At 36.1% G+C, this 27966-nt stretch overlaps 1 protein-coding gene and 1 long non-coding RNA gene across 3 annotated transcripts; one reads left to right on the forward strand and one right to left on the reverse strand.

The window, feature by feature from the left end:
- Positions 1 to 19: 19 nt before the first annotated feature.
- On the reverse strand, positions 20 to 27958 carry tna (Zinc finger MIZ domain-containing protein tonalli). 2 transcript variants are annotated; one of them, XM_069117413.1, is made up of 10 exons: positions 26479 to 27958; positions 7606 to 7888; positions 7125 to 7448; positions 6161 to 6800; positions 5721 to 6067; positions 5448 to 5633; positions 5228 to 5370; positions 4645 to 5137; positions 4326 to 4559; positions 20 to 4240 (listed from the first exon to the last, which is right to left on the reverse strand). In XM_069117413.1, exons 2-10 carry the CDS (start codon positions 7693 to 7695, stop codon positions 4103 to 4105), a joined length of 2595 nt encoding a protein of 864 aa, XP_068973514.1. In that variant the 5' UTR covers positions 7696 to 7888; positions 26479 to 27958; the 3' UTR covers positions 20 to 4102. The 2 variants fall into 2 exon arrangements, with proteins under 2 accessions (XP_068973514.1, XP_068973515.1); XM_069117414.1 differs by lacking the exon at positions 26479 to 27958 and adding an exon at positions 9028 to 9648.
- LOC138182010 (uncharacterized) lies at positions 5552 to 6326 on the forward strand. Its single transcript, XR_011173671.1, has 2 exons — positions 5552 to 5691; positions 5765 to 6326. It is a non-coding gene; the product is annotated as an uncharacterized LOC138182010 (long non-coding RNA).
- Positions 27959 to 27966: the final 8 nt, after the last annotated feature.

Genomic DNA, 27966 nt, shown 5'->3' on the forward strand with positions numbered 1-27966 from the left:
TCTAAGAATGGTACAAGTGTTCAATATTTTATGACTTTTTTATTGAATGTTTCTAACTGTTATCGAGAAACAATGCGGTGTCTGTCATACATATTATAAACTGGTCTTTGTGTATTAAAATTTTTTACATGAATGTAACCAATGATATCAGTGTTTTTTTCGTAACGTACACTTTTTGTATTACTTTTTATTTTTACACAAACCTGTACCAATCACTTATGGCGACTGTGATAAATACGTATATTTTGTGTATCGATTAATGTAACATCATTATGACTTATCTAGGAAATTTTTGAATGATTTATGAAAAATTTCGGGTAGTAATCGCAAGTAGATTTATAAAAATCTTATTGATATAAAAACATTGTTACTGGTAGAATAAAAATCGAGCCACATAATTTACTGATTTAAAGAGGAACTTGAAATTTTTCCACCTCTAAATCACTATTTTAATCAATTAAATTATTTAACTTATGCTTGTATTTATCGTATTATAACATTAACTTTTACTACAATGGGGCGGAATACCTATCCAAAGACGAGAAATCGTTAATTCTAATTGCAGACTAGTAAACTTGTGACCGTTTCTTATTCTACCAAAAGTATAATCTTGTATGTAAACTAAGTTCGTTGGGTTATTCTATAGTTTCAATTTTTATTCTCTTTGGCAATGCTTAAAACACATTTATCTTATTGTTAAATATGTGAAATTATGTTAAAGCAATCTGCACAGCTTTTAATGTTTTTAGATACTCAAAATATACGAACACTTGTTATTTCCGAAATTTATCGATTTCTATAAATCCCGCGTATAATCAAAATTTGGTCCATGTCCAGTTTTCGTGGATAATAAAAAGTTATGAATATCTATAAATGTTATATAGTATTTAAAACTGATCATCTAAACTACATTAAATTTTTAATAAATTTAAAATAATACGCATTGTAACTTAACAACAAAATGAAATTATTAATTATTCTTAAATGCTTATCAACAAGCTCTAAAGCTTTGTTGGATCCATTGAATATGTTCAATGTGCCATAAGTAGGTACAGCTGTGTCATATTACATGAAAATATTTTATTTTTTTAGTGAAGTTTTTCAGGTCTTGGACAAGACAACACACATGACATTTGATCATTTAAGTTTTCAGTGGCGCACTGTAGGATCAAATCATAGGCCTCCTAACAATAGATAAATAGGTATATAATCATTAAGTTGTAGAGACTTATAATAATCTGAACTGACTTTAAATGATATTGCAAATAGGTAATTTAATGTTCCATATTCAAGATTTAAAATGTGATCTCTATTATTTACTAGTAATATTTCTTTCTAAAAGTTAGATCTTATCAGTATAAAATTATTCATTTTTAGATGAGCAAAATTTATCAGGAAGTATATTACTCAATTGTTAAAAATTAGTCAATAATAATACAGTAAGCTTTGATTCTCCTTTAATATTTTACTCTTTCTAATATTTTCACAAAAACTTATAATTTTGTGCAGATATTTATAAAGCTCTACAACTTGTAAACCAAGACCGTGTATCATGTATTTTAGGATATTATTAAGTAGGTATAGGTAGACATTGCCTATATACAATTGCAACAACGTTGCATGTGCCTACTTTCTGGCAATCCTAAGTAAAGCTTACAATTTGAATAAACTTTTTTTGATAATTATGTCTTTAATAAGTAAGTAATAATTCTATTAGAAATAACAGTGCAGTATTTGAACTGTTATTATCCTGTATCCATTTACATGTTATATTTTCTAGTTTTAAAGTATTCTCATACAACGCTTGTATGTTTGGTTCTGAGAAATACGATAATTATTTTACTATTATAACTGGCCAATAAGTATTTGCCACTTTTCTTATATTATTAATCTATTTATCATATATACAAGTAATATACAATAATCTCGCTTAATGTAAGTATTATTATTATCCTATTTTCAATAATATTATAATAGTTATATGAATAGAAACTTGACCGCATCTAATCCGTCAGTGTGCGCTATTGTTGCACACTGGAATATAAATACATTTCGTTATAAAATTTGTATAACCTACATGAATCATTGTAAGTATATCTTCTTTTTAAATCACAAAAGATATAAATGTCATAACTACTACACAAGCTGGGGGCCATGGGCGGTTTCACTCTGGCAGTAGTGTTATATACATATAATTCTAAATCTGAAGTTTCGCTGAACGAAAAATCAGTTCCTTTGAGAATTTGTGCTAATTGTGTTATATAGAATTTATTTTCTAATACTGATTCTATGTAAAAGTTGATTCCATCTAAACATTTGGTGTAATATAATTTATTACCTGTCTCTCCTTTTTTATAAACTTAGGTCAATGTTAATCTAATTGTTTTAATATTACAAAGTTTCTCCTGCTTTTAATAAAAATAATAACTAAAATGATACATTTGTTTTTATTAACATAATTATTAATATAATTCTTCTACATTAAAATGTGAAAATAAATCCTATATATATATAAACATATGTATATGTAGTTATATAGGTTTTGATGTATCTTTCGAGATTTTGTATGTTATAAAAATATCTTGTTATTTTCATTGATTATGTATTTCATTATTACATCTTGATAGATTTCTTTAAAAATATTTGAAAAATTTCTATGACAAAGGAAAAAGTAGGAAATTTTCCTATGTATTTTCTCTTTTTTTTTTGTTAAATCTATATACATAATATTTATCAAAGTAGCAATATAAATAACATTTCATCAATAAATTCAATATCAATGTATAGATTTTTAAATAAAAATTATTTGCTTAAAAAGCGAAGTAATATATTTCATCCGGCATAACTTAAATATTTCTGAATTACGTATTTCTTTCAAAAGCACAAGAGATACACCATACCAAATATAATTCCCAGTGTGAAGCCCGATATGCCCTCGATTCTGTTTCATCTGTTGTCACTAATCATCTAATCTAAAGGAAAGGAACACTATATGCGCTATATCCATCAATAAGCAGGGTAATTCACAACAGATGAATGTCTTACCTATTTTTTTTTCGATTAAAACTTATTTACAAATGTTACTGTACAATCGTAGTTCTGTTGTGATGTAGGTCCATCATAGCCTTGAATGCGAGTAGACCGGTTCTGAGGTAAAGATTGTATTGCAGGGAAAGCTTCAAAGTGAAGTCTTTGAAATAGCACAGCACATTTTGTCAAGCAAATATTCCAAAATCATGAATTTATTAATATTAGTTTAATTTTCAATGACATATTAATATAAGGTTTCTAAAATCATATTCCAATGTTATGTACACATTAACCTCAGAAGTCCACGTTTTCAATATAAAATTGTATAAATGTGCTATACGATTTTTTAAAATCTATTAATAAAAGGTTATCAATTTATTGTACCAAACATAATATTAATTAATTCTATATCCTGTGGTAGATTTCTTGAATATTGTCTCTATAAAAACCTATTTTGGAATGAAAAAATAGATAAATGGTAATATGTATAAAATGTACATATGTAAATATGTTGATCGTATTGCACATTTATTGTATCAGATGAACATTTTTCCATAATATTAATCTATATGTAAAACCCTTTGTGCAAAACATTATTCTATATTCGATATTAAAAAATTGGATAACCATTGTTTTTTGAACACAATTAATATAATTGTGGTATATTTGCGATGATTAGTTCTGGAACATATGCCCGGCACAATGTTATAGAACGCGTTACTATTGGAAATATATATTTCCAATATCAAAGGACTAAACATAATCCATGCAATAATATCTTTACAAACAAGCACTACAACGTGGTGCTTTGTTTTGCCTATTAATTAAAAGTCATCATCTTTAAATCTAATAATATGCCCTAACTTTGTTGATAGGAATATTATAATTAGAGCTAAGATTTTTTGTACCATTGAATTAGGTGAGAGCACCCAACAGTGACCCCAGTTTTTGAAATTGCTCACTACAAGTATTTTCATTCGATTAGAAATATATTTGTAGTAGGATGCAAACCTGTCGATATAGTCTTCTTTCGTAACGTCAGGGTCGCAATTTGATTATTTCAATCTTATCTTCATTCAAAAAGTGCTAATATATCATCACTTGATGAGGGGTTACCACTGCTAGCGCCGCTGCTGGGAGGGGTATTCAGATCTGGTGGATCTAAATATGAAAGTAATTCCATCGGATCCACAACATTATCTGGCAAGAGCTACAACATAATATAATAAGGAATAAATATCACACGAACATATAAAAATACTTTAAATATTAAGAAAATGTAGATTATTACTTACATTCAATGCTTCTTGACCTGTACCCTCGCCGTCTATTACCGCAGCTGGGTCAAAATTTAAATCCGATGGTATATCTGTAGTATCGTTGGTTATGTTTGTATTCGTATTACCAGATGTGTTGAGGTTTCCAGTGGATTCTTGGGATGCAGGAGGAACACTTGGTGGACCACTGTTTCCACCACCTGGTGTGTGTGGTGTGTGAGGAGTATGAGGTGTATGAGGTGTGTGGGGCATCTGTAAAAATAAGGACAAAATATTTAACTAATGATCTATGAAAGATTATATATAGTTATAGAATAATTCTGTGCTTAGAACATACTTGATCGTTAAGCGATTTTTCCATAGCATTAAGAGGATCTAAAGAGTTCACCGATTCGTTTAAGTGCGAAAGAGGCCCAGTTCCATTAGTATAATCATTATTGGTATTCGTGTTCGCTCCGGAATTAATATCGAAAGATCCTCCCGACGAATTCCGATGATTGATGTTATTATTTCCGTACGTGGTTGGTGTATTATTCATCATAGAGCCGCTTACGATGCTACTCATATCAGGTGGTATGTACGGACTCATTGCTTGATTCATATCCCAATTATTCATAGTAGGCATGTTCATACTTCCAGGTGACATTGCCTTTATCATTCTCTTACAGTCATTATCTTCTTCAGATTTAATACCAGCAGTTAAATTTTTTGCTGGTTTCCAATTCGCCATTGAATCTATCGTAACTTCTTCCACTTCTGCAGTGTTTAGAGTGTTCAAAATGCCCCACATATATTGATCAACTTCTAAACCTTCTAATTGTGCAGGTTTTCTATATATAATAGAAACAAAATTATGTGAAACTTGAACGAAATGCGTTTAGTTTTATAATCGAAGAGAAAATTGTTAAAAAATTACTTACGAACATACAGGACATCGCCAAGCTCCTCGTTCACAATTTAGCTGTAGGTATGACTCCAAATCGAAGCATTGAATATGTTTACAGTCATGTCCTCTAGCTGGCAGTGTAATACGTTTAAAAGTAATAGGACATTTTAAGGATACCTATAATAAAATAATTTGCATGATAAATAATAAAAAACATAAAATGTAATATGTTAAATATGGTGTTAAATATCTACCTTAAGTGCTGTTTGTTCTACAACATCTTTCTCCGACTGTATACCGTTATTTGAAATAGTATTACTGAAATTCCGTTTAATTTTAGTAATACAATGCTCCGCCGTTAGTAGCCTTTTACGTAACAAGCCATGAAGTACGCTTCTCACACTTGGTCGATGAACTAATTGAAGCACGAACAAATGAGACTGCAAATAAAAAGAAAGAAATTCATATTACCACATGTAAAAATTAAATTTTAAGACTGTGAGCATATGAAGATAAAACAAACTTACACAACAACATGCCGATACAGTAATTTGTATCGTGTTTCTTCCAGGTTGACAAACATCTTTCAGGTATAAAGGCTTATGAGATGTTTTATTCTCACCACGATCAATAACTAACGGCGTAGCGTTTACAGAAACTTGCACGCTCGCTGGCCAATTCGTGTTCATTTGCCTATCCTCATGGTGGAAACACTTGAGTTGCAGTTCCAGATCAGATCGCCACATCAACGTTTGATGTACCGTGGATTTCAGTTGAAAAACATGATTGCTTACAGCCAGATTATGTTCTAAGCGGAAGGGTGGAAGAATAATGCCATCCCTCACGGGGAATGTTAATCTTAACTCATCATCCTCTGTACAAAACGGGAAAATATTAGTTATTGATGCTCCATTCTATTTTAATATATTAATTTTAAATATATGATCAAAGCATGAATTCAACTTACTCTGAATATTAACCGGTGATTTCATTTCGTTGAAATTAGGCTTAATATCCGGATTCGGACTGATGTAAGGAGGCATACTGGTGGCTGGTGTCAACGGCGGAGTCGGATTACCGGGAATAGGACTGTGTTGGTAATTTAAATTCCCCGCGCCTGTCGTTCTCATTGATGCAACATCTTGTTGATATTGACTGGTTGCAGCACCAGTTGCACCATACGAAGACGCGCTACCGGCGTATCCTGAGTTTGGTTGATGACCAACGAACTGATTCCCAACCGTCGTAGGTCCCATACTAACCGGTATACCGTTACTACCGTAATATTGGTTACTAGTAGCCTGATTAGCGGTGTTGTATGAAGGCGCAGTTTGCCTCATGTTATTATTCCGTATCATAGAGTTAGGACCAAAGCCAGCAGCCGACGGATTCATATTCTGCATAGGTTGGTATTGAGGTTGAAAATTCGGCCTCGCTGCACTAGGATAGTTGGTCGGATACTGTGACGACGACATGCCGCTGAAGGCTGGCTGCATTGCAGCCGGGTTAGGACTCGCGTATGGGCCTTGTTGCCTCTTTTGCGCCATATGCATCGCGGGGTTTGGATAAGGCGCTAGTCTCCTTGGATAGCCTTGGTGAGGTTGAGCCTGAAAATATATGGTAATATAAGTCATAAGTCAAGAACATTAAAAAATACATACTATTTGCTGAATAATAGCATTCTACCATAAATCTGAGATAATAAAAGGAGAATTAAGATATTGAGAGCAAAAGTGGACTAACTCAAATACTCAACAAACTCAGTAATTTTCTGTCTACAATAGATGTGAACACGTAATAGAAATAAAATGAATTCTTCCCCTCTTGTATAATTAATACAGCTTACAAATTTATATCCAAAAGAGTGTGTAGTTTAGTCCATTTTCGCTTTAAGTGTTTGAATCATAAAATGAATTCGATACTTCACGTACTTGCATGCCCATTTTGTTCATTTGTATGTTGTTAGGTCCCATCATATTGTTCATGCCCATATTACCCATGTTACTCACAGAGCTCATGGGGGTCATTCCGTTTATACCATTCATACCATTCATACCAGCCATCGACATAGGATTCATCGAGTTCATGCCATTCACACCGTTCATCGAATTCATGGAATTCATAGAGTGCATTGGGCTCATCGTGCCCATGCTATTAAAGTTGTTCATCCCGACTGGCCCCATTCCGGCCATTGGTCCTCTTTGGGCGTACCCTGCGTTGTAAGTTTGATGGGGTATTCCATGTTGGCTCTGCATCTGTAATCAACATATAATACGTTACTTAAACAATTTCTCTTTTAAAATAAGCTAATTTTTATGTGAAGATAAAAAAAGAGACTAAAGAAGATAACTGAAGATAAGAGTCGGTCGCGTAGTTTCAGAAGAGCAAATATAAAAGGGGAAAAAATCGTACCGGATTAAATTGTGAGGGGATGTCTTGGCGGTCCTGCATGGCCACCACGCTAGCAGTGGCGGTGGCCGTAGCGGTGGCAGCTGCCACCATCGCCGCGGCACTAAATGTCGAACCACCACCCCCGTTCTGGGGTGGCACCGTGTTATGATAGCCGGATGATAACACGGGCTGCACCCCAACGCCGATCGCCGCCGTTGTTGATGGTTTTCTTGAAGCTAGTTCCAACGAAAATGACAAACTTGTGTCGCGTGATATAGACGTTTCGACGAAAGCTGGGATGGTACTGCAAAAAATAAGAAAAAATGTTACTTCTAATGGAAATTATATTCGACGAGTTCCATATATGTACAGCATTGCTTAAATTCCAAATAGAAGATCGAATAAATCGTAATTCTCGCGGAGCTGGTAGCGACCCGTTGACAAGGAAAAGGGAAAAGATAAAGACGATATTTCTTGTTTACTCTTGTTATATCTGTTTATCATTCTTGCCATTAATTTTAGATTACATTGAGCTCGAGACACTGATCTTATGAGGCTAATTTGAAATTAGGCAAAATTCCTATTAATATTTAAACGAGTATTATTGTAGTTTTCTTCGTCAAAATACATACATGCATTAAATGTATTGAAAAATATAGTGGTTACTTAAAATTTGTCATATTTGTCCTTAAAAGACCAAGGATTCATAAGGTAAGATATTAACTACAGATGTGTGATACTAGTTAAATAAATTTGGTTGAAGAGTAAATGGTCGATACGGGTGCAATACAGATATCTCTTTGTAGGTCAGATTCATGTTCCAACTATTCTGTACGAGCAATCGATTGTATTGTAACGTTCTCTATTTTCCGCGATGCAGCAATAATATATGTGAGTTATTCATGATCGTTGAATTATTTAAGAAGGTCGACAACTTAAATCGCGCATCGCGTGGTTACTATTCGGGCCACGCCATTATCGATAATTTTTACTGTACTTTATAGATCAATAATCATCGTAATCGTTAATCTTAAAATGTTTAATCTTAAGATTTACAAAATTCCAAAAGCTTCTAAAGCGTTTTCAACAATTGCAAAATGGAAATGTGAAAAAATGCATTCGTTATTGGGTGCATTACAATCTTCCAGATAGGGCTATCTCGGCTTGCTTAAACTAGCACGTAAAACTCTTATCACAACTGTAAAAAGAAGGAAAAGGAAAAAAAAGAAATGGAAAAAAAACAAAGAACGAATAACCAAGCACACTAGTTCCATAACATTGCTTTAAACAATTTCTTTAAAATGTTCAATCTGTTATTATTTTCTACTTAAAAAACAAAAAACGGAAGCAAACTTATGAAGAGAGAAAAAATGTTAAGAACGAAGCTGAAGTCCTCTTGAATTTTTCTAACGTCTTCTACTTCTCTTCTAAAAATCGATTTACCTGCTAGCAGCGCTCCCATGCCTTTTCTCATCTTACAGAATTACATATAAGATATAGGAAAGGAAGTTGGACGCTTTGTCGTGTCCCTTCTATCGATACAAGCCCCGAACATTGTTCGTTCTTTCGAGTAGCCTTCCTTCTCGTTTCTGTCCTCGTTTTGAGACGTGCATACCCCAAAAGATCGAAAGACCGAACCCTGTGCGCACCGTTCATATTCCCAGCTGGCCAAGGCCCCTATTGGTTTTCTGTGGGAAATGCACGTGCTCACTATTCACACACTGCTGCTCTCTGCGCTTATAATACCGTTCTGCTACAAACACCGCTTGCCGGTGCAATCGTGTCCCGGGAACCAACGCGCTTTGCACGATCGTTTTCGACTTTTGCGATACCCAGATGGAAAAAATCTCGGTGGTAGGTACCGCGAATTTTTACTGAAATATCGCTCAGGATCAACAAATCTATTCAATTCATTTCCATGAAATATTGTTTATCACGGTCATATTTATCATTGCTACTATTTGATAACATATCATATTACTAATGCAGATATATTTGATGAATTGTTCGTATTCAATCATAGAACTCGTACTCATGCTGAATATTTTTAATCGTTATTCTTTGTATTTTTGCTTTGTAATGTATTATTTCTCCATGAGAGCTGAAGTAAGTATTCATTTCTAAAGAACTACGGTAATATTGTCTACGAGGAATCGATGTTTATTAGAAGGATAGTAGAGATTCTAAATAAAACGCCTATGTGGCGTTCAAGTTGCGCTACACAGGCGTGGAAATACGGCTCTTTAGTAGATCGTGCTATTGTAAAGAAATTTAACTTGAAACTGCGACGATACACGAGGGAAAACTACTTAGAGATGTAAAAGAACTCATGAACAAGGGTATATGATGACCATTGTTCTGCATGATGTTCGAAACTCGTGGAGCCACATGAAAGAGTGCACCATGTGTATCGTAGCGTATCTTTTGCGATATCGCATTACCACGTGCACGTCCAGATTCTTGCGCATGCTCGTGGAAATTCTATAAAACGACTGGTAATTCTGCGCAAAAGCACAGACACCCGTGCCCTTTAATTTTATCGCTTAAAGAGTCCGAACATTTTCGATCGAATACGAATTTAAACGGATAGATTACTTTCGCGCGTTCATCGATCTAGGTGGCGCCATCTGCGCAGCCTTTTTTCATGAAATAAGGTACGCTTCTAGCATTCGCAATTCAATATAGAATAAAGTATAAAAAATTAAGAATACGCATTGAGGTACGCTTCGAATACTCGCAATTCATAATAAATAAAATTATATACATCAATTTCTAACTATTATTAAACTAGCTTTTATGTATGATTTTTAATAATTATTAATAAATGTTTAAAACGTGTAATATTTTATTGTTATTACTATTACTATGAAAAGAATGCAATATTGCAAGTACAAAGTTTTACTTCTGTACAAATAATAGAAGATTTCTTATATCTTGGTTAAAATCAGTATTTTGGTAGCGCAAATTACGTTTATACATTGCTAACCTTGAATTTAACTTTGATAGAGTCACTTATAGAGTGAGCAATCGGTCGATTTGATAAGATACCAATTTATAGACATTTGCTTCTACTCTGAGTTATAAGATAACGATTTTACATTTTAGCATATAGAATGATGATAAATTACTAATTGAAAATTATAGAAATAATATCTGCCATCTTCTTATCTTTAAAGTGACACAATAATATAATTTTACCTTTCTATAATAATGTTTATTGAAAGTCTGTTGAAGATTATTTAAAACTCATAAATATGCTAAAAATATTTTACTGTTCGAAATCTTTATATTTTCAGATATATAAATTTAAAGGCATTTAAACTTAAGAAGGTTACATCATTGTTTAACACGACAAAGTATTATTACGAATGTTATTTTCATTGTTGCATCGAATAAAAACATTATAATCGGTAAACGAAAGGAACGTCCTCCACTGTTAAAAGAACTAGAATAAAAAAAGGCGTTATAAATATCTCGTTAATCATTTGCTAAATAATTTTTTTCGCGCTCACTTAACCCTAGTGGTTTTCAAAGTCAACGGAAGAGGGGCGCCTCCTCTCGCCAACTAAAACGAAAAAGAGTGTTCTCCCCGTGTACGGTGTCCTCCAGACACGATTATGGCACATCGAACAAAAACAAATTTCGAATAATAGCCTCTCGGTCGAATTCAATACGCCGTCAGTAGAGGAACCTATAGTATCGTTTATGTGTATACATGCATTATACATATGTGTTAGTATATGGGGTGTTCATTGTTCATAAAAAAAAGAAAAAAGAAAGAAAAAAGAACATTGTCAAAACAGAAAGATTGTTATTACATGAAACAGTTGTATCGAGTCGTCAGAATATTATCGTTCTAATATATTTTTATGATAAGTGTTCTACTCTGCTAAAAACTGAACTTCCTTTTTAACTTTTTTACGTCTTCACGTATCGTGGAAAACAATTGTCAGAACTGTCAGATTTCTTGTTTTATCGCATAATGCATTAATAACAAATAACATGCGTAAATTAAGAATGTCATGGCTATAACGTATGTTTCATTTCTAAGCTAAACATTCCCATATTATTCTAGGAGTTACGGTCCAAATCTTTCCACAAGTTGCAAAATTCTGTTGAACGTAGTTCAATATACCAGTGTAAATACATAACGCGCATGTAGTCGATTATAATTAACACTGTCGCAGAATCTACATCGGTACAACAGCCAAGAGTGAATTCCTTAAGGAACACATCTTCGTGAGTAATGATAAACAGGCAATACCATTAACGCGTTACGATCGTGAGTACTACTACTCCTTGAATCTTTTTCTTTGTTCACCGTGCGTTATTGTGTTGTATTAGATTTGCAAGACACCCTGTATGTACATGTACCCGTAACGTACTTACGTCCAGATATAGCACGTACAGGGAGCATTTTGAAGGTTGACGTCATCCAAGTCCCACCCCCTTTAAATTTGTGCTGAATGCAACTCCGAGAAAAAAATGAGGGAGAAAGAATGAGAGGGAGAGACGGTAAAAGGGTGCGCAAGAAAAAGACAGAGGGCGAAAGAGAGGGAAACCCATCGAACGGATGCCTTTTCCCTTCGACGCTCTCTGTTCTCCCTTATCCTGACCGTATATTCCTTTGCCCCTTCTGTCTTCCCAGTTGAACGGCAATCGGGGCGGGGTGGGCCCCTCTGTAAAGCCTGCAACGGGTTTCTATTCTCGGATGTCAATATTTCGTCAACTAGAGCCCACTCGGCATGCAACAAAAGCCCCTATATACAGCTTGCGCGGCTGGCGTGAGAGAAAGAAAGGAAGAAAGAACCGACAGAGCGTCCGTGATTCGTTAGATGGCGTGTTTAAAAGAGGATGTAACATGGCGAAAACGAGAAGTCCAGACGGGTGCGAGTGCAACGCCTAGCGGGAAACCGAATACGAAGCGTATTAAATCATCGTTTATTAACGCACTTCGAAGTGTTTAATTCGAGATTATTAATTAATTCAAAATTTTCGCCAGGAAAATATTTTATTTAGATACTTTTATCCATATCATTTGGTCAGAGAGAGAGAGAGAGAGAGAGAGAGAGAGAGACTCTCTCTGTTCTTCTAAGGTCCTTGGAAATATAAAAATTTAGCAATAAGAAGTGCACCAGAGTCCTTAATACAATGTAATTTAAAAAAAATGTTGTAAGTGGGTCAATGCCGCTTTTAGAAATACAGAAGCAGTCTCTAAAAGAATATCTATATAATACGAAAAGGGTAAAGGTGATTAAAAAGTAATACTATTATTCCTAAAACTAAGGACGAAATAGTGTTTCATTCTACAAAAATTTAATTATCTTTCAATTTAGACCAAGACAAATCAATATTTTTGAATATCAAATCCAAAGTATCCTTCTCAAAATTTTCCATAATATTATAATTTTAAATATGATATTAATTATGTATAAATTCTTACTCAAGATACCAATTTAATATCTTATAGAAATCATCTTATCTTTTTAAATAATTTTTTATCCTATATCGTTCTAGTGTAAAATAACTAACCATTATTTCGAAATCGTTCGCATATTTATGGGGACTGGCCTAAAGGCTGTTTCCCCATTTACAGAAACCGAGGAGGCGACTAATACTGGCGATGCGTATCGAGGTGGAGGCGAATAATATCGAGCGAGGAATCCTTGTACGAGATAAAATGGGCCTCTCACGGTCGTCGCGCGTCGACATATAATAGCCACGTTCTCCTCACTTGGTACACCCGTGAACTCGTATATGAATCTCGCCTTAATAAATCCAGTTTCGATCATCGTTATCGTTTACGACGATCTTTATTTATAATTATACGTTGATGTGTCTAAAATAACTGGTAAATGGACGAATTTAAAACTTAATGGTTCTCCAAGAAATTTATAAGAAAATGAAAAAAAGAACTTAGATAGATGCATGACTTAAAAGGACAACGTCAAAAAAACTACATCTTCTTCGAACTTGTTGATCTATGTCATCATAAGCTGAAAGCAAGAAATCGCATTTTTGCTACATTAATTCCTCATTAATTAAAAAAAAAAACTATTTTTTTAATTTCACTAAGTGACTTTAGAATAACATAACTTTAGAATACATAACTTCAATATGACGTAATTTGAATGAAAATAAAAAATTTAATTTTCATGATATCAACCACTTCAACAAAATTTTGCGATGGACGATACAAATTTTTATTCTACATTCTCACATTTAATACCTGGGGTCTGCTGTACAATATAAATCATTAAAAATTCCCTTTAGAATGTAATTCCAATGACATTCTTCCAAACTCTTAAAGCATCAAAATCCCTATCGAATGAAATGTTAAACGAGCAATCGCGATTAATCGTCATCGATATCACCAGCATGTATCGAATGAAAGTTTCATGTACAGAAAGAAAGTTTCGCCCGACAAGAGCGCATAGAACTAGCCTATCAGATCACGTATCGCGCCCGTTGAACCAGTCTAAACGCACCTTTAAGGCGAATGACAAAGAGACCAGCGAACGCGCGTGCGCGGGAGTAAGGAGGACAAAAAACGAATACGCCGGATGCCGATCGCAACACTTCACTAAAATCAGGACACAAGTAGAGAGAAGGAGGATGGGAACAAGGATTCGAGAGTCTCGAGAACGTTCAGACCGCCGTGCCAAGCCTGCGACACGTAAACAAGAGCGTGTGTCCGAGGTCGACTCGCTCAGAGAATCGTGGGAGGAATTCCTTCTTTTTTTCTCCCTCTTTCTCCTATGTGGAGAGAAGTCTCGTATGGTGACAGTGGGTCGAGATGAGGGAGGACAGAAAGGAGGGACGCACAGAGGGCTTTGATCTCGTCCGTTGCATCGTGTATCGTTATTTTCGGTGTGAATCGCGGAGACAAAAGCATTTTCGCGGAAAACCTCGCGTCTTTTGTTCGCCGGATAGAGACAGAAATTATTCTGATTACGCTCGTAAAAGTCATCCTGATATTTACGAGTCTTTGTTGTTGAAGGTTATACCATAGTATAGGTTATAAGAATTGTAGAGAAAATGGAATTATAATAATTGAATTGATTTATGAATAATTTTAGTAAGAATCATGCAGCGTAGAATAGAAAGCATCGCAGATGGTAAATTACAGAAAAATCGAGGTTGCGAGAAGGAAACTAAATTTCATATCAGATTTGACACGTATGCGACACCTAATGAAAACTCGCGTTACTATCGTAAATGTTGTTATCTTCTGTCGTACAACAATATCGACTGAAATTAGTCACGACGTGCAAGAAGCTCATAGTGGGAAAAAGTGAAACATTGCATGCAAATGATGCATTATATGTTTGAATGTAATTAGAGAAAAAATGAAAGATGTATGCTTCTTTATATTTAGAATTATTCAATACACAAAATGAATTACGAATATAGAGACCAGTTTTCTACAGCGAATCATACTTCGTTCACTTAGCATACTTCGTAAAATACCTGCACTCTAAACGTCTTTGTCCTCCATTCCGGTATATTTATCGTGTAAATACTAATTATGCAATTCGAATCGTATCTACAGGAGAAATAATAACACCTCCGCGTCGCGGCGTCTCTTTTTTCGAAATTTTTGCGTATTCTTTTTATTCTCACTGGCTATCATGATATTTCGATCTCATTATCATATTGATTTTTATTTTTTTTGGTTTGTAGTAACTAAAGAGAAAACAAGAAAAGATGGAAACGAACACATTACATCACTAATTATGCAATGGGGAAGAAAACTTAAAAAAATTCTTAGGATTGCGTGACGACTTATCGATGCAATGCTGAAACCTCAGACGCACAAAAAAGAAGATGAAATATGAAAAAGGTTACGTCTTTCGTGTATTTCTGAGAATTTCGAACAAATTACAAGAGTTTAATGAGAATCGCATATGCAGCAGCAACGATAGCTAGAATGATTTGTGAAATAACAATATCAGCTTGCAGTAAACGTGCCTACGGCACGTAGTTCTTCACCGGGCTCATCGACCGGCCGAGAGAGGATTTCTCATCTGCTAGGCTGTCTATGAGAAGATTCTGTCATTCGCAACAAATGCTCGTGGCATTTCGATGGAATAGATTTTTCACAGTGCCTCGAGAAAAGGTCGAACGACAGAAAACGTTTTAAACGTCTTAGAGAGAGCTTGACGAGGTTTCTCTCCACCGGCAAAGTTTTCGCAGCAACGTCGATTTGCAACTTGAGGCGAGCACGTGCGCACAGTTTACTGCGCGTGCTATTCATTTGACGATAGCCGCTGTGCACCTCGCCACCCTATGATTAATTTATCGTTTCCATCACGTATCCTGCTGGTGCATCGCCGTTCTGATCTTTAATCGCCGCGTTTCTTTCGATAAATGTGAACAGAAATACTCGTTCGAGCGAAGAAATGACATAATCGATCGATTAGTATGCGTGAAATCTTCGGATCGATGCCCATTGCGTTTATGATCGAAGTTTCTAGTGATATCAAGAGTTATAATTTTTCACTCATAATCTATTTTTGTACCATTTATTTTCCTATATTATCATAATTAAGTATACAAATTGAAACCTAAGTGAACTATATTAGTTAACGAAATACAAAAAATATAGGAGCTAAATATTCATACACTATTTAAGAAACTATCATAGACAAATTTTAATTTTTTTTCTAACAAAATATCAATGTTACTATATGTACGGTTCTTGTAATAATTATTAATTATTCCCTGTTTTATATCAAATATTTAACATTTTATAATTTTCTCTAATCTTTCCTACATCATGCATTATCAGTCGTAATGTAAAATCCAGCACAAATATATTAACAATGTTTTTTTCTGGAAATACGATTGAATTATAAGATACGTTTGACAGTTATAATACAAAATATTGACTATAACTCTGGTCGTAAAGGGATAACCAGCAGGGTTGGCATAATATATTTACCGCTCGATCCTGATCGAAAAGTTGATAATAACGCTCCATATAGCTCAAACTGGCTCGTAATTCATTCGAAGAGGGTCAAGGATTCTTTTTCTCTTCCGCCATTTTTCCTTGATTGCTTCCGACACGTTCGAAATCATTGGAAACATGTGCGCAATGCAAGGAACCTGTATATGCGTGCATAAACGGGAAATAAACGGAAATAACATCTGCCGTCAGTTACAAAGAAGCCGAAAACTGTAAGATTCAACCGCAGAGGATTTCCGTTTGATGCGAACACGGGAAAGTCGTGCACACACAAAGACACAAAGAACTGTTCGCCAACGCGTTTACAATGGCGGCCGATAATAAGAGCAAACGCAAGCAGAAGAGAAATCTTGCTTTTACTCTGCGAAATTATTGAGCGTGCATTCCACGAATGCACCATTAGCTCTCGCCCAAGTAAAAAATCAGGCTGGTTAAATATATGTACTATACTCGTTGACTAAATACGCATATTTGTCTTTCATTTTCATTTGTTGAGAATTTTACTCACAAATTATCCTTCAATCTCTTGAAAAATAGTTCCCAATATATATTTTTATAAATAATAAGTAGTATAGATATTTATGTAAGAAAATTAAATAGGTGTTCCACTACAATACATTCCTTAAAGCATTAAAGCATTAAAAAACATTATAAGACATATAATTTTATTTCAATTTCTTTTTCTTAGAAAAATAATGTTTTATGAGGATCCTTTACTTTTTTGTTAATGTAAGATGTTTGCGAAATTTTCAAGGTCTTTGTATTTCTGCAAAACGCCCGTAGTAAAACAGTTCCTAGTTAAAATATTCACGACGGGTATAACGTAAGAACAAAACAGATTATGCAACTGGATGATATGCCTTGTATTGTCATTATGTAAGGATCACAGTTCAATTCTGGAACAATACTACGACGATTTAATAATTACGATCTATAATATACGTGACGGTGCATAAATGGGAAGCGTCGCAAAAGAGTTTTGTAACAAACCTCAGCTATTGGTGTCACGTTACAGTTCCATGAGGGATACCATGTTACGTTTAAACTTCACCGCAGAACGTTAGAGCAACATTTTTGAGTCCTAATTCTTTTTTTAAATATTTTTCCTTCCTTATACTGTTTACTTTTACATTTTTAAAGAGAATGTACTTTTTTTATTTTTTCTATCGTAGGTTCTTAGTATGAAAGTTAATATTTTTTTAGAATAAAAAATTAGTAAGATTTTGAACATATGTTGAGTATATTTTAAGATAGGTGACCGTATCGATTAAAACGTGACAGTACTTGTAAAAGAAACCAACGAATTCTTTATCAGACTGTTATTGGAGGGGTGGGGAAGATTCCTGGATATTGCAATTCGTTGAATGATTACGAAAGCTCTGACACGTTAACAATTTTCGAACGTGTCCGTAGCGTCGAGAAAACGCGTTTCCATGCTTTATTTTTGTGTCAACTGAAACGCGGAAGGAATACTTTACATTATTAATATACATATACTGAATCGAATTTATTAAATTTTTACTCGTTTCAGATATAGATTTTTCAAAATATTACGAGATAAAAAAGTTTATTACTTGAACATCCTCAAATTTTTTATTACTAAAGATATTCCTATTCGTTATAACGAGCGAAATTTTTTTAAAAATAAAGATCTGAGGAAGGATAGATAAGTTTTCGTCGAAAACGTATTATCTCCGCTTTAATAAAAGCTATTCATTAAATTTTAAACTTACGAGGGCAACTACATCTCTATAAGTTACATCACGCGTGCTTCCGAATATCTCGAAATATGACGGAAGTAATTTATCAGTGATTCAGTGGTGGCGTAATATCCGCAGCTTCAAATATTCATCTTTTGTTCTCCTGAGTATATGTACATCGATTCCAACTGAAACGAAACATTCTTTTGAATTGTGTAAATAAAATATATGTATATACTCGTATCAACATAAAGTGCGACTTAAGCCCCTGAGATAAAAAGCGGCGACACTCTGGAGCGCATCTCGACTAATTGAATCCGTCAAAAATCGTCTCCCCTTCGACTGTACATCAAATTACTCAATTAAAATGGTTTTCAAATTGATTGTATTAACCCTTCGTGGTCGAAGGTCAGACTGTTCCGTTCATCCCATTCGTTGTTAACCGGAACTTATATGTATTGAACCGCTGCTCCGCCAAATCAATTTATATATTTTCTCGCAAATCAATCTAATTATCTATTAATTAAAATTTACAGTAATTTAAATTTCTACAATTATATTTTCTATTAATCTTTCTATCTACTATCTGTCTCGATCCAAACGTGACGCGAAAGTTAAGAATTTGATGAAAAGAAAAGTGGATCGTCCCGCGTACGATATTTCAAATGGAACTCCCTAAAAGTGCTGCCAACCTTTGCATACCGAGCGCGACTCTCCATTTACGGTATTACGCGCGCGCGATTCCTTCGCGTGATGCTTTCTATATTGAAATCGGCCTTTGTATCGGCGAATTGTTACACGCCTTACGTCAGGCCGCTTTTTGACGTGTAATAAATCCTCTCCTGGAGGATGCATTTCTGCAAATAGAGGCGCGAGCACAGGCGCGCGTGGCCACGCGCAGGAAGGCCCCTGTCCTGTCAGGATTCGGAGAAAGTTGTTTCGGGGCGTTGATTGGCGGATGACGAAATCACGGAAGCCGCCGGCCAATCGTTGCTTTGGAAACTTTCCCAGAACACTTAACCCCTTTGACCGTTACATAAATATCACTCGATCCGGTGCAGCGTGTTACAGCAATGTATCCTGTACGATGAGATAAAGGGAACGCCGGACGACAACAATTCGCTGTTAGCTCTCTCTCCCACGTACGAGAACAACGGGATTTTCGTATCATACTTTTATAAGCAACGAAAGGATAGTAGTTTCGTGTGAAAACACACTTAAGATTGGTTCGATCATCGAATGGCGTTAACGTATCTCGAATTGTAGTGTAACGATTATGTTCTTCTCCTTTTCTTTTTTAGATGCAAAGAACTGTAAGTTTCACATATCTCAATTAGATCACGGGTAATAAAGTTTTGTTAAAAAGTAGATTTCTAATAGAAATCTTTAATATGGTCGAAGGTAGGTCGGAGAATTGAAAGTAAGAAAATTGAAAACCACAAATTAGATCATAGTTTGTTGCACAAACGTTACGTAAATTTATTATATAAATTATAGAAATATTTTTTATAATAGACAGTGGAGAATAAATGAAGGGCAAGAAAGCGATTCATCTGTGCTGTTGAAACGAACGAACGAACGAACGCAAGGGCTCGAACGAGGAAGAAATTTACTAGAAATTAGAAAGGCACGTTGGAAATCACCTTATTACCGGAGAAATCGAGACAATTGTTTCGAACTGTAATGTATGTACGAAGTTGAAAGACATACTTTCTTCAGAGCCCGTTTATAGTTTGACACGCATATAGATATATGTATATGCATGTATATATAGGGGCTTGGAAATAAGGAAGTGGAGAGAATATAACACGTGCCTATAAGTTAACTCGAAGCACCAAAATAACATCGGTCGCTTAACGTCGACTGAGGCAAAACGAATGAACGCAATTCTCGTGGAAAACTTTAATATAGTTTATACCGGTGCCTAGTATCTTGATGTATGTCAGGGTTAAACTGGAATGCATTGATGACGAAGATCGTCTAGGAAATATTTTTCACGGGAACACGCGCAAGGAACATCTCAGTCATGCCTCGTAAAGCCATACGAGTCGTGATACTTAATTCCCTTTGTAGGAGCTCTAAATCAAGATACATTTCTATTAATACATTAGCAAGAAACAAGATCCCTATTCCGAGTGAATTAAGTTAGCAGTGAAATTCTTCTGCAGTTGAATGTTGTCCGAGTATTACTTCTTTTTTTAAAAGCTCTTTATTGCCAAACAAAGACATCAAAGTTAAGACTAATGTATTTAAAGCAACGATGGCATCATTTGATACGATCTTACGTGCACGACACGTACTCCATTTACAGTGAGACGCTCGTTAATTTCAAATAATCACGCGTGTGTTCGCACGTGCGCGGAAACGGACGCTTAAATATATATCACGAAAGATACTACATTCCCACCTGCTCTTTGCATTAATTATTCGGGATTACAAAGTCTTCTACTTTCTTAAACTTTTCTTCCAGATAAAACCTTCGAAACATACCCCGCGACGTACAAGGAAAGTGATTAATACGACGCGTTAAATAAAGATACCAGCCCCATCAGCAAGTTAACCAACAAAGAATTCTGAAACTCAATGAATATTTCCAATCTAATCATCCTATCTCCTTTTTTGGTATTTAAATTTGTTGAAATCTTACGCGATAGTAGGATATATATAAACATTTTCTATTTTCTAGCCTCTTTTCACATTTTAAAATTATATATAAAAAATAATTAAGTAAAAAGGTTATTTATTTTTAAGTTAAGATTAATTAACCACTCACATATTTTGTTTGTATACTATTTTTCTAAATGTAATGATATATTTTTCTTATTACGTGATACGTATTTAATTATTCATATACATATTTCAAACAGCGAGTCACGCGTCGATTGACGCGCGAGTCACCTATGATAAGTAATAACTAGAAAAAAATAAACAACTGAAGTTATGACAACTGATATCAGTGTGTCTTCCTGGATAAGGTGAGTCGCGGCCTTGCCACGTGCAATCGTTTCCGGCCAATCAACGCACCCCGTTTGCAATTGCAGTTATTTTATTAACCGATCTTTCTGTCCGATATGGACTTTTCGTCACTGCGCTGACACAATTACTTTCCCCCTCTTTAACGTGCTTAACACGCTTTTAAACATTGTAATAAATCACGAAACGCGTTATTGTCACGATGGTGATAATTAATCTTTTCAGAGGAAATTCGATAATGTTTTTATGGTTATCACCGGACCATGAAGGAACAGGTTGTGAATTATATTTCTCGCGGCGAGTATCTTTCAATTGCGATCTTTTATATCCCGACTCACAGGAACAAAGGATTAACGTGTACAACTTGAATTACAACTGATAGTTTACTGCTTACGTGGATAAGATAGGATGCGATCTTGCTAACATGCTGCATGCCATTAATTCTAAATAATTAACATATCTCTTTTGTGCCATTGAACTGCATTTTGTTGCTTTTTTATTAATATTTATCGAAATCTTTTAATTTTCATCCTATAAAATAATTTTCCTACTTATATCACCTTAATTAAAAGAAGCTTAATAGCATATAATTAAAATATCTATGAGCGATACTCTAAATTTTTAGATCATACAAAATATATTAATAAGAATTAATAATAAGAAGAATTAACATACAAAACTTTCTATCAAGTAATTACACCTCCTGTCAATTCAAAACATATACATAATATTGATTATGTATAAGTATGACGTTTCTATAAATTGCTGGGAATTCATCTTTAATGTTCAATATCGACTAAGCAACGGTATAATCGCCAAACGATAATTTCCTTTCGTTGACGTGACCAAAGCGCGCGCGTTAGAGCTTTGTCTATACACAGTTGAGAATATCGACGTTCTTGCTTGCCGTTTGACATAAGTATACGGAACAAAATTAGGCGACTGGCGCTTTCAACGTATTGTGCGCGCATGCGCACTCAATCACGCTTCTGCACGCAATGTAAGTACAACCGATAGCTAAAGAAACGAAGCATATACTATTATCGAGCTGATTTGTTATAATTAGTCGCCAATTTTTATCATTTTAGTCACTATTTTCTAAATAACCCTCCCCATGAAATGTACAAAAAGCTCTGATTATGTGTCATATAATATATCGTATATAATATGTTACTCAAATGTATATACTACTATAAAATCAAACAGTTCCTAAGAAATAAGATAATAACTTCTTCAAAAATAACGAACCCAAACTTCAAATGGATCGCCCGAAAGAAAAGAAACATCAAACGAAATATTATTAAGCTGTTTGAAACGTAATATCGACTCTCATAGCAACGCGTAATCGTTTGGATAAAAACGGGTCTGCGACAGCGATAACAGATTCCGGGAAGATTTTATGTCGACCGTGATCGGTACGTGGCGTAGCGCGGTCGATTTGAATTCGTTTGCCGCATCGAGGCTTTTTGATTCGCGCGTCATGCGCGTCAAAAGCCACCACACGTCCCGAGAGCTCATTATGCAACGAACAATTATGAAAATTTAATTACGCTTCACCTTGAGCGCGCGTGCGGGGACATAATGTTCGAAGGCTGCTCCATTGTCGTCGGACCGAGAGCAAGCGTCACGAACGGCCGCTTCGCGCCGGCAAAACAAACGTTTCATAATCCAACCGAACGGATTCCGTCGCGTGTAAACCAATCGTTTGCGCAAGCGGTACGTACGCGACCGTCTTCGAAGGATAGGATGATCGCTTACGTTCCTTTTCTTTTTTCGACGAAAGTTTTTTTTGCCTGCCGTTGGTAATTTCGACTTTCCGAGTAATTCCGACTGTTCGCGAGGCGAGTCGAGAGAACCTGACCGCTTCAATTTCGAAATTTATATCGAAATAAATTATGTCATGTAGCAACAATATTTGAATTTTACTCTTTTTCTTTTCTTTTTCTTTTTTTTACGGTTTACGGATACTCGTTGAGAAAATGGAATATTAAAGAGCGACGCGGCGGTTCTCATGAAACAGGCTATCGAAGGAATGAAAATTACGATATGTCCACAATTTTCTACGTGCCAACGCGTCAAGGTGAATTTATAATGTGCTGCTCCTCTGACATAATTCCTCGTCAGTTCCGAGGCGTCTGTCAGTCGTCCTTGACAAATAAGTACCCTCGCTCCACAAGAAGAGTGCGCAATCAAAGATGACGATATATTCCTGAGTCGCTGATATTTGCCAATTTGGTAAATAGCAGCGACCCCCTTTGTCGAAACGGCTGTAATATACCATAAGTTCAATACGACAGCAACGACTTCGTCATGAGAAATTTGCTATGAAATTTTAACAGCCGTGCACATATATCTATGAACTACGGCAACTCTTTGTCTAAAACATTTTTCTATGTTATCCAAACGTGATTATTACATAGAAAAATTCAATGATAATGGAAAAGAAAGACAAAGATAATGAGATACGAGAGGAGAGGAAAAAAGGAAATGGCACTCTCCGGTCGAAGAATCCGTAGACTCACGCGCGAGGTATGAATCGGCGAGTCGACCTCATTTATTTGTGGATAAGGGCAAAGTGTGTGCAGCACAGAGCATGGCTCTCCCTACTGCATCCCCACCAGTGATCCGCCGGGTGATTCCCCCCGCGGTAATACGTCCCTGGGAAGCACGGTATGCGCCATCGAGTGTACGCTTATTTTAACAAACCTATTTCTGATATTGTGCCACCGCAACGGGGCCTGTATCGAGATTAGAAGGCTTTTAACGAAACCGACTTCTTGTGTTCACGCTGCGGAGACGTTGTAATGTAAGAGAAAGAATGATAGAGAAAGAGAATAGCAAACAACCGCGCCTCTGCATATGGACAAAGATCGCGTGTGTTCGATGCACGTACGCGTACTCGTGCACGGAGCACATTCGATAAGTACCCCCCTCTCTTGGTTGTGTGCGCTCGTAACAGTGGTTCTGTCACTATGGCGTTAGGTGAAAGCTCAACGTTCGTAGAAGTAGCGCTGGACACTGGATAAAAGGTGTACGCGAAGCAATGCGAAGTATCGATGTAATGCGTTCAACGATGTATATATACGTAGTAGTTTGTAAAGTTGAAAAAAAGATAGTAGATTTTTAGTAAATAAGATGGAGTAAGTGCTTTTTTATAAGATCCTACATTTAATTTTTAATAATACAAATAATTGTAGTCATATGAAAGTACTATTAAATAATATGAAATTTAATCTGGTTCGATCTCTTTAATTACTATATATGAGTACGATATTAGACACAATGGTGTGCTTCTGTCGCCATAACGGTCAGGGGACGATAGTACTTTCATATAGTAATGTGACCAATAATACGTCGATCTAAATTGCCACTCTGACTCACTAGCATAAAATGTTAATTTAGAACTAGCAGATAGAAGAAAAAAGAAAAATTGAAGTTATTTGAAAAAAACTTCGAAAAATGAACTAATAAAGCTGGCAGTAAAGCGGGGCGCCACAAGGCTGCAGCCACGAAGCACATAAATGTCAAGGGATCCTGACATAGTTTTTAGATCCGTTGAAGTGACTGGTTATCGGGCGGAGAACTGTTGTATGCCTTTGTCGATTATATTTGCTGGCGAGCGGCGTTCTCTGCGCGATATACATGAAAGTACAGTTTCGGCAAACTATCGTTGATAGTACAGTGACTTGGCGTATGACTGTTGACGATAAATGATTAGATAGCCCGGGCATAGCGGAGCCTATTGCGCGTTTAATATTGCCAAGATTATCTCGGCGCACGCCAAAGACCGCATCTATTACACACGGTACTATACGAAGTACGAAACGAGGCATATCGTCCCATTCAATTATAGAAATCTAATTTCATCATAAAAATCCGATCAAATTTTAACAATCTCTCTTTCTATACAATTCTCTATCTCTCCGTTTTTATTGATATTTTTATATTTTACTTCGTTTTCCTTTACGTTGATTGATAACAACGTCAGTGACAATGTCATACCACCGATTATCGTCATCGCAAGCGAGATAGTGTACAATCGAAACTGAGCCGTGTCCGTTTACTCGACTTTAAATCGTTCATTTTTTCGCGAATCACGCGATCAACTGATAATATATATTTTTATTTTTCGTTGATATTGTCTCGTTCATGATAATACATTTCACGATTTGAACAGAAACGAGAATATTCGCGGATGTACATCAATATCAGAAACGTAACGGTGAAACAGATTTGTGCTTTTCTCGGTAATGAATTATTAAGATCGTATTCTGGATTATACACACTGCTGCTGCTGCTGCCGTGGTCGTAGATTCTCTCAATAACTCGTTACCTATCGATAAAAACGCACGAACCAATTGAGAATACATAATTCAATAATAGGTATATGTACACATACTAAACGAAAGAAATTCAGTTAGAGTTATTTTCTTGAAACATTCTGAAACATCTTTTATTTCCTTCTAGAAAACGTAACGTATAACGGATTCTATTCTCATAAGAATATGTAATCACATTCGTTGTAAAATATTCAAGTGTGTTCACTAACGGTTTATAAGCCGATTCGGTAGCACATCATTTCACGGTGTGTATAGTTTTGCTACACATAAAGGTGTTAATACGTCGAGTATAATACGTTACAACCCTCTAGGCAATCAAAGATTATAGTGGACGTGACTTTCTGCCTCTTTTCGTGTCTCCCGTCTATGCCAGACCTTTCTATCTCTCGCTCCCTCTCTCGACGTTTTCTTACTCTTTCCCCCGCGGTTAACCGGGATCGACTCGAGAAACGAGTAAGACAGAATGACACATCTTTAGAACAATCACCCGTTGTGAAAGCGCCTTGCCAGTTAGAATATCTACTACTGCAATGTAATAACGAGCAAGTGGCGAGTTAAGAGATCGCGAACCATTGTCGATTTTTTATTTAAGATTCAATTTTATGAACTGTCTTATACAATGAACATCAACCTTCATTAATGAAGAAAACATTAAACGAAGAATAATAAACAACTTGAGGGACTTTTCATTAACACGATCAACTTTGTATGGTCGTTACACGAACGGTTGCACAATCTTCGTTGAACGAGGGATAAAATTTAATTTTTCACAGAATAATTATATTGAAATATTTCATTCATAATTTCAAAAGGATCGTGTCACTACAATTTTGAAGTTATCCTGAGAATCCAACGACCACTTGCGAGAATGCCGTGTACTCGTGTATTAATGAAACAATGCACTTCCACTTACCTAAAGGATGACACAGAGGCGCATTATCCTCGGTCGATACACCTTGTTCACGGTATAATCCAATTCTTTCTTGTGGCAAATGGAATATTACAAGGAATAAAACACTAGATCACACCAATGAGCACACTTCTCTGCGTCCACGAAAACTGTCTACGTTTATCGTCATCGTCCGTCACGACGACGAGCACGGTCACCACGCTGCTCGGCACTGCAACGCTTTCGTCTATTCATCACCTCGTCATAACAACGACAAAACAAGCGAGAACGCGATCCGCGCGACTCAGGCTGGACGTGCGGAACCCACCAGAGAGTGTTGCACGCGCGTGCGACTCGGATGTGTCGTGAGAGAGGGTAAAACTCCACTGCTCGTGGCCGACACCGGTGTTGTGTCCTTGCGACTCCAGCGGCAACAACTTTATCAAACAACTTTGTCTCTTTGAGTCGTTTTCAATCACGTTTATGTTTAATAATGTAATCGTATCGTAATTGTCGAAAACGAATATCAAACTATCTGCAGCATACAAAAACTATGTACTTTCATTCTTCCTTATTCTTCTTTTCTTCTTTCGTCGTTATAAAGTTTCTGTTATTTCTTTCGTTCACGTCTTCTTTTTTTTCTCTCACACACTTCCGTAAACTTTATATATATATCCACCGGTTGTGCGTATTACTCGCGTGCGGTTCACAGTCTGTCACAGATGTACTGACGATGGTATAACACGACGACGAACTGTTAATAGAATTGACGAGGACATTGATCACGACGGCGGTGACAGAAACAGCAGCAGCAGAAGCTTCGAGGACAATGATGATGATGATAAAACACTTGAGAAATCGTCGCGTGGATGATCGTCGACGACGATACTCGTAAACGAAGAGAGAGCGTCCTCTCGGTATTCGCGGACGGCTGACTCTGACTGCTCGGCTGACTGACTACTCCGCGCCGGGTAGCATTGGCCCCGCTAAACGATGAAAGTAATACTGTCTAGTGAGAGGCTGTTGGGGCCAATATCTGTCTTGCTTGCTCTCATTGGTCCGTCCCTTTCGCTCTAACGGTACAGTCTGTCCCTGCTCCTCTTCATGTGCGCTCTCTATTGGATCCGTGCTGTGTGTATACACTCTCTGTATATCCACGGTGTGTGTCCCTGTCCGTCGATCGCGTACGATCTTGTATCACACAAACGCGAACGTATCTTTGTGTGCGTTGGTAACTGATGTTGATGGTAGAGAGTAGCAAAAGCAGCAGACACAGGATAATGTGAGAGTGGTGGTGCTGTTGGTTGGTTGTTGGTGTTAGAATGACTACGATGAGGATACTAACGGTAGTGTTAGAGCGTGGATGACGTGGTGGGAGTAGTTACACGCGCGCACGTACACAGGCGCAGGCGCACACGAACGCCACCTAGCAGCAACGCGACACTCGCACCCAACGCACAGACGCACGAATACTGCAGCACACGCGTGTGCCACTCCATAAAGACGCAGACA

The sequence above is a fragment of the Bombus flavifrons genome, chromosome 7, assembly GCF_040668555.2.
Source record: "Bombus flavifrons isolate JBK064 chromosome 7, iyBomFlav1_principal, whole genome shotgun sequence".
NCBI classification, from domain to species: Eukaryota; Metazoa; Arthropoda; class Insecta; order Hymenoptera; family Apidae; genus Bombus; species Bombus flavifrons.